This window comes from Drosophila santomea, chromosome 3L (assembly GCF_016746245.2).
Source record: "Drosophila santomea strain STO CAGO 1482 chromosome 3L, Prin_Dsan_1.1, whole genome shotgun sequence".
Taxonomy (NCBI): domain Eukaryota; kingdom Metazoa; phylum Arthropoda; class Insecta; order Diptera; family Drosophilidae; genus Drosophila; species Drosophila santomea.
This window is the reverse complement of record NC_053018.2, coordinates 17,224,420-17,232,370: the sequence shown is the minus strand read 5'-3', so window position 1 is coordinate 17,232,370 and position 7,951 is coordinate 17,224,420. Positions and strand designations below refer to the sequence as shown.

Here is a 7,951-nt window from a genome sequence, read left to right as displayed (position 1 = left end):
CTGCGCGCCAGTGTGTGCACCCCTAGATGTGGAAGTATGATGGCATTTTTAGGGTTTATTTTAAGCGCTGCCACACCAATTGGCGTGAGCTTAACGGAAATTCGAAAATTCTTGTTTACATTTTGTGGTTGGTCGAAAAATAAATAAGGTTATTTATTAAGAAACCAAAAAAATATCTATATATGTCAGATGACGTGTTCTTCAAATACATTTAGTGCACAGAAGTTGTACTTAGCACTTCTTTGCGATCCATGATAACGATTAAATAAATGGTGAAGATAATTTTAATTTTAAATTGTTGAACTTTATTTTTGTTGGCTTACATAAACATACTTCAAAATTTTTAGGCCCACATGCGAAGGAATTGTGGGAAAATGGTTTCGACATGAATAGAATTCACCCTTCTTATAAATTCATACGATCTGGTTAGCGTGTGCTGTCCATCCTCATCCTCTATATCCTCCATATCTCATTATTAGCTGTGTTTCACTTAACTTTAACTGGAACCGAGCGAAATTAGAAAACATTTAAATCTTAAACATTAGCGCTAAATATTCGTTCGCCTAGGAATTCCGTTATTGAAAGGTTTTAAGAGATTTTGATCAAATAGAACATACATATACATATTAACCATATATAAATGAGGCGACTTTGAGTCGCCCTGGAGAAGCTTACGATAGTTACTTTCTCATCTTTTGTTTCTGTGTTTTCTTATGTTTTTAGGGTCGTTAAACTGGTTGCTTGCATGCGTGCGTGTTTATGAATATAGTGTGTGTTCGTGTGGTGTGTGAAGTGAAATAAGTCATGATTTTTCGGTATCCCTGTGGGAGAGCTACTGCATCCTCCTAGTCCTTGCAGGTGGACGTGTCCATGGGACTGGCTGGCTGTATGAAGGCCGTAGCCGCCGAGCTGGGCGGATTTGTTGGCGTGAACGCCGACAGTGAGGAGTTGCTGCTGCTGTTAACAAGATTGCCGCTGGACGAGTTGTTCAGGCTGATGTTCATCAAATTGGACGACGACGACGAAGCGCTGGAGTTGCCAGTGAGCTGGGCCAGCAGACCTCCACCTCCGCCGCCGGCCAAGAAGGTGGCACTGCCCCCAGCCGAATTCGACGAGCCAAGGCTTAGGCGTTCGCCTCCCAGATTCGAAAGAAAGCCGCCAGCGGCATTCCCAGCTGACACGGACGCAGACGAAGAGGAGCTGCCGGTTCCCAAAATGCCCAGCAGTGGGTTCGTTGAGGTCAGCACGTTGGGTGCGGAAGTGTTCAGGCCCAGCATGGGCGTTGGCAGTGCTGGCTTGATGAAGCGCTCGCTGGCACGGCGATTCTGAATGAAGAATTTTGAATTTAAAAATCTGGAAATCTACAATTTACATTTCGCACTCACCACAAGCTGGCCGCAGGCATAGCAGCGGTTTTGCACCGCCGTGCCCGGACTTAGAGGTCGGCTACTCGAGGGACTGTGGGAGACGGGACTGCTGATGGTGCGTTGACGCTGGGCACTCACCGCCGAAGCTGCGGCCGCGGCTGCTGCCGTCGCTACAGCAAACGAACCGCCGCCCATCAGGTTCTCGTTGTAAAAGCGTTCCTCGTCCATTTCCAGCGAGGATTCCGATTCAGAGAGGTGCCGGCATAGAGCTTCGCGGCGCTCCACCTCCTGTTTTAGCTTGCGTTGAAGACGCGCGTTTTCCTCGCGAATGGACTTCTCTTCCTGCGCATACTGCTGTGTTTTGATGGTAGCCTCCTTCTGTGCGGTCGCCAGGTCGGAGCGATAACGGAGCACTTCGGAGCGAAGAATCTGGATATGAGCACTCAAACTGGTGGCCGTATCGCCACCGTTGGCATGGGCATTGTTTGTGATGTCTCGTGGCGTGGTCGGATCGGAAACAGGCTGATCCAGCTTGATTTGCAGCGAACGCTTCTCGGTTTCCAGCTTGTCCATGCGCTTCCACAGCTTGTTTACAAGAGCCTCCTGTTCCTGCTCAAGCGTGTTCTCCAACTCGACCATTTCGCGGCGCAGCTGCTCGAGGTTTGTCTGCTTGTTGTCCGTCTCCGCCTGGAGCTTCTCAATCTTGCGCATGAGCTTGTTGACGAGGCATTCCTGCTCCTGCTCGAGTGTCTGCTCCAGCTTGCATTTCTCCTGACGCAGCTGGTCGAGCTTCCGGGAGAGATCGTTGGTCAGACACTCCTCCTCGCGCTCGTAGTGGTGCGCCAGAGTCTCCTTCTCCTTTTTGAGTGCCTGTATCTTCTTTAGTAGCGTGTTTGAGATGTACTCTTCCTCCTGCTCGGCTTTGGCTTGCTGTAAAAGCAAACAAAGTTAAATAAAATTAGAATTGGACTAGGAGGTTCGGGGTCATATTGAACGGGTGAATATATAACAGATCTCAAAATGTATAGTTATATTTTGGTATTATAACCAAAGCAAAAGAAAGTTATCTGGTGCCGAAATTGAATTTGACCAAAAGACTACATTTCTGAAACATATTTACTATTGTTATACGATATACGTTATACTAACAATGATGACTGAGGCTTGCTTGAGGCAGCGATTCTCCTCTTGCACCACTTTGCACTTGGTCTTGAAGGTATCCAGCTCGGCTTTCAGTACCCTAGAAGCGTAGTCAGATTATTTCTGGTAAAATAACATTGAATTGATTGTCAGTGACTTACTTGTTCTGCTGGGTAAGCGATTCGATCCTTTTCTGGAGCTGCTCCCGAGAAACTGGGCTTGGTGGCAGCATGGTGCCGCCGTCCAGCGAGCTTTCGGATTCACAAGGACTTTCCATGCCTGCAAAACTAAAGGCAAATGGCCCAGTGCCATTATGTTTTTAAACATATATATGTATGACAAGAAATAATGTATGCCAGTCGCTTTTTAACTACATATATATACGTGCATGAGTATATATGTGGCGATTGGCTGTTCTTTATTCTTGAATTCGTCTGCGCCTCGTGAGGAACAAAGAATAAAGAAATCGGTCGGTGGTGGTGTTTGGTTTTGGCCCTGATCCGATACAAAAGTTTAACCTTCAGCTGTGATTTCCGTGCATCTGGCTTGATGCAATTTTTCGGAAATCGATAGAAGGGCAAGGTCGGCGAACGAAGGGTTTGCAAGGGGGATAGGCCACCACCACCACCCACAGCCCACAACCCCGCATGACTTGCAACTGCCATGGGATTTCGCCTCCTTTTTAACCGGCTGAAAATCTCCGATTTTCCAGATTATATCTCTGGTTACCTGGCTTTTGTGCGTTGGTTCGCCTTAAAAGACTTTTGCCTTCCGCCGCACTGCTCCTCCCCCTTCTTGGACACTCCTTCGCCGCCTCTGTTTCACCAGGGCTCTGGTTGCCGTTCTTGCGTTTCACCTGCGCAGGTGAAAGGATGCAGCTGCGAATGGATTAGAGTGGAACCTCAGGCGTCTGCTTAGGGCCTGCAGATCTGAGTGCGGTACATTTTGCCCGAGCCGATCGAATAAAATTAATATCAAATTGCGAAAAATCCACAGTGCAGAAGTGTGACCGTATATGGGGCGAAATACCGAAAAAGCGCTCACAGCGAAACGCCGCAAGGTAGTGATGACACATGGGGAAATACCATCAGAGGTGCGACGGTTTCAATAAATTTATGTTGTTTAAATATTGTAGAAACATTAAAAATATCACAGAAAGTAGACAGATACGTTAGTGAAACTGCACTTTTGCTTCTCTCTTTTTGTTATATCAAGGGGGAAGTAAAAAAATCATAATAAGAAACTTGACTTAAGAATTGAATATATTACAATCTTTTGTAATTTGTGTTGCAAACGTTTCTGTGTTTTTTTAATATTTTTTCTGAGTTCCCTGATGACGATGGGATTGAGAATTGCGATACTTAATTTACTTTATTCACATTGCTTATGTGTCGATTTTGGTTTAGTTTATATTTTTCCAGATTCGAAAAAAAAAAAATCTCAAGTTAGCACCAAGTCAGCAATTTCACTCTCTATGAGACCTACCCAACAGTATTTTTTGATTATTATTAATTAGGTATTTATTTTTTTTATTATATAAACTTCATTCAATAATTTTCGTAAACAACAATAAAAAAAATGTATTATTTTGCAAATTGAAATAAAAACATATTAATTGGTTCGATTTTTTGAAATCTACGATAGGTATTCAGGGCTGGATAAAACCAATTCAGTTAGAGCGGTTTCCCAATCTGGCAACACTTGCTCCACGTGCAGCGCGTAAACAGCGGATAATTTAATAATTGTAGATATTTAACCGCTGTAACAATGGCCGATGATGCCGGCCAGGACAAGCGGAAGCAGCACCGAGCCCGCCAATCCGGCGTGAAGGCGGACAAGAAGAAGTTAAAGGCCAAGAAGGACTCCAACCAGAAGGAGCCCGAGTTGACCGCCAGGCAGAGGAACCCCAAGGCGTTCGCCATCAACTCGGCGCAGCGTGCAGAGAGAAACTTCCGGCGCAAGGAGGACCTTACGGCCAAGAAGCAGCATATTCCGCTTGTCGATCAAACTCCGGACGTACCGCCACCCGTACTAATTGCCGTGGTGGGACCGCCCAAAGTGGGCAAGACTACGTTGATTAAGGACCTAATCAAAAGCTTTACGCGGACGAATGTCACTGATATAAAGGGTCCCATCACTATTGTGACCTCCAAGAAGCGCCGGATCACCCTGCTGGAGTGCAACAACGATGTCAACTCCATGATCGATGTGGCCAAATGCGCCGACCTGGTCCTGCTGCTTTGCGACGCAAGCTACGGCTTCGAAATGGAGATCTTTGAGTTCCTAAACATCTGCCAGGTGCACGGCATGCCCAAGATAATGGGCGTACTTACCCACCTGGACATGATCAAGAACCCCAAACAGCTGAGGAAGCGAAAGAAGGAGCTAAAGCATCGTTTTTGGACAGAGGTCTACGACGGCGCCAAGCTGTTCTACCTTTCCGGTCTGCTTCACGGCGAGTACCTGCGGAACGAAGTCAAAAACCTAGGACGCTTCATCTCCGTAATGAAGTTCCGCCCGTTGCAGTGGCGAGGAGCTCATAGTTATCTCCTGGTAGACCGTATTGAGGATGTGACAAACACGGATCGCGTTCGCCGGGATCCCAAATGTGATCGTGAGGTTGTACTCTACGGCTATGTTCGAGGAGTTCCTCTCAAGCAGGAACACATGGTGCATATTGCTGGCCTGGGGGATTCCCGCATTGATGAATTGAATGTTATACCCGATCCATGCCCCCTGCCTGGGACAGAAAAGAAACGGAGTTTGCTAGAGAAAGAACGATTACTTTACGCTCCCATGTCGGGAGTCGGTGGCATTGTTTACGACAAGGATGCGGTCTACATTGAGCTACAGGGATCGCATTCGCACAAGGAACAGGAGCAGACCGCTGAGGCTGCCGAGCAGGCGGAGCTGGTGAACAAGCTGATCGATAAGAAGGCCACTATCGATGAGCAGATGGAGCAGCAGGAGTTCCGTCTCTTTTCAGATGCCCAACCAATCAAGTCCAAGGACTTCCGCAATGACCAGGACGCCGAAGAGGATGAAGTGGCCGAAAGTAGTGAGGATGAGGATGACGATGGGGAGGACTCTGGTCTGGATGCTGCTGACAGTGAGGATCAGCAGGATGAATTCGATGCTGACGATTGGCGTGGGGAGAACAGTGAGGAGGAGGAGGATGCTGAGGAGGAAGATGCTTCTTCTGGCGATGAGGAGTATCAGAGCCTGGGAAATGTGAAAACATCCCACGAATCCGATTCGGACGATGAGGAGGCTCGCGTCCTGGCCAGCAACATGAGCTGGAAGACTAATCTGGCACAAAAGGCCCGCGATGCTTTTCTCCAACGTCACTCGGAGTCAAAAAACCTGATGCGTCTTGTCTACGGTGTTTATAGTCAAAGTGAACATAGTCGTCAGGAGGCAGAAGCGGAAGGAGATGGTGACTCAGATGAAGAGCTGGGTGGTCTGTTCCGGGTGGCTGCTAAAAAGCAAAGCCAGCAGCAATCAGACAAGGACATTAGGGATAAGGACGAGCGGTGTTTTTTCGAGTATCAGGGAGGTAAGTTGCTCAGCCGAATATTTTTATTTAAGAATGGTCAACATATTTCCACTAATTTTATATTTTAGATGCCACTCGGGACTGGCTAGCGGAAGACAACAAGGAGCTTATCAAGAACTGCTTCGTCACCGGCAAGTGGAAGGCCAGCGAGGATGCTGAAAATCTACTGAAGATGGACGACATGAGTGACGCAGAAAGCGAAGTGTACGGGGACTTTGAGGATTTGGAGACGGGCGAGCAGCACAGCGGCAAACCCAAAACTGAAGATGGTGGAGAATCGGATGAAGAGAATTCAAAACCTGAGGAAACCTCAGCAGCCAAGCGCAAGATGACCCGCGTAGAGGAGGAAAATCTCACCAAGGCAGAGCTGATGGCAAAAAAATTAAAGTTAAAGGCGAAGTTCGATGCGGAGTACGACAACAGTGGCGAGGGAAAGGAAGAGGATAATGGTCGAATTACTGGCGATCACTCTTTCTACGAGGACCTCAAGGCGGAGGCTCAGCGGCAGAGCGAGCTAAACAAGAGCGAGTTTGCCCACCTGGACAATGAGTTTCGCATTCAGATCGAGGGTTATCGCCCAGGTCTTTACGTCCGCCTCGGTTTCAAGCAGCTTCCCGCCGAGTTTGTGGAGAATTTCGATGCCAGCTATCCGGTACTGGTTGGTGCCTTAAACATGACCGAGGAGAACGTTGGCTATGTTAACTGCAAGGTCAAGAAGCACCGCTGGTACAAGAAAATCCTCAAAACAGGTGATCCTTTAATCATCTCAATGGGATGGCGCCGTTTCCAAACAGTGGCAATCTATGCCAAGGTGGAGGACAACTTCCGACAACGCTACCTTAAATATACACCTAATCATGTCACCTGCAGCATGACCTTCTGGGGTCCGATAACGCCTCAAAATACTGGTTTCCTGGCCTTGCAGACTGTGCGTCAGGATCAGGAGGAGATGCGTCGTCTTGGCTTCCGGATAGCGGCCACAGGCTGTGTCACCGAGCTGGATAAATCCTCGCAGATCATGAAGAAGCTCAAGCTGGTGGGACACCCGTTTAAGATCTACAAGAAGACAGCTTTTGTGAAGGACATGTTCAACTCCTCCCTGGAAGTGGCTAAGTTCGAAGGAGCCAAGATCAAAACGGTATCCGGAATTCGCGGTCAGATCAAGAAGGCTCACCACACGCCAGAAGGCTCTTATCGTGCCACATTCGAGGACAAGATTCTTTTGAGCGACATAGTCTTCTGCCGCACCTGGTTCCGTGTGGAGGTGCCTCGGTTCTATGCTCCTGTTACCTCACTCCTGCTGCCTCTGGACCAGAAGAGCCAGTGGCAGGGCATGAAGACGCTCGGTCAACTTAAGCGGGAAAGGGCAGTGCAAAATGCAGCCCAGCCCGACAGCATGTACACAACGGTCGTGCGCAAGGAGAAGATCTTCCGCCCACTCACCATACCCAAGGCCCTTCAAAGGGCGCTGCCGTACAAGGACAAGCCCAAGCTGGGGCCGGAGAATCCCAAGGCGGCGCTGGAGCGCGTGGCCGTGGTTAACTCACCGTACGAGCAGAAGGTGTCTAAGATGATGAAGATGATCGAGACCAACTTTAAGGACAAGCGGCAACGTGAACGCATGGAAATGAAGAAGCGCATTAAGAACTACCGCGAGAAAAAGCGGGAGAAGATTGCTTCCAAGGAGAGGCGCCAAAAGGAGCTCCGCAAGAAAGTATCGCGGGCCATCAGCAAGGTGCGGGGAAAGCAGACTGCCTGATTTTGTTCTGAAAAGTGATTAATGGACAATTCTTAGATATTTTGCTGTATAAAATGTAGATATAACAAAATTAAATGTTTTTATGATCAAAAACAACATTTCCACTTGTTTTTCGTTTTCTTATGTCAG

At 47.9% G+C, this 7,951-nt stretch overlaps 2 protein-coding genes across 2 annotated transcripts; one reads left to right on the top strand and one right to left on the bottom strand.

Moving 5' to 3' along the window:
• Nucleotides 1–282: 282 nt before the first annotated feature.
• On the bottom strand, nt 283–3,548 carry LOC120450347 (coiled-coil domain-containing protein 6). Its single transcript, XM_039633322.2, has 5 exons — nt 3,237–3,548; nt 2,669–2,794; nt 2,517–2,607; nt 1,386–2,297; nt 283–1,325 (listed from the first exon to the last, which is right to left on the bottom strand). The coding sequence occupies exons 2-5, from the start codon at nt 2,782–2,784 to the stop codon at nt 846–848; spliced, it is 1,599 nt and encodes a 532-aa protein (XP_039489256.1). The 5' UTR covers nt 2,785–2,794; nt 3,237–3,548; the 3' UTR covers nt 283–845.
• Nucleotides 3,549–4,186: 638 nt separating this feature from the next.
• On the top strand, nt 4,187–7,918 carry LOC120450342 (ribosome biogenesis protein BMS1 homolog). Its single transcript, XM_039633317.2, has 2 exons — nt 4,187–6,063; nt 6,132–7,918. The coding sequence occupies exons 1-2, from the start codon at nt 4,275–4,277 to the stop codon at nt 7,820–7,822; spliced, it is 3,480 nt and encodes a 1,159-aa protein (XP_039489251.2). The 5' UTR covers nt 4,187–4,274; the 3' UTR covers nt 7,823–7,918.
• The last annotated feature ends 33 nt before the right edge of the window (nt 7,919–7,951 follow it).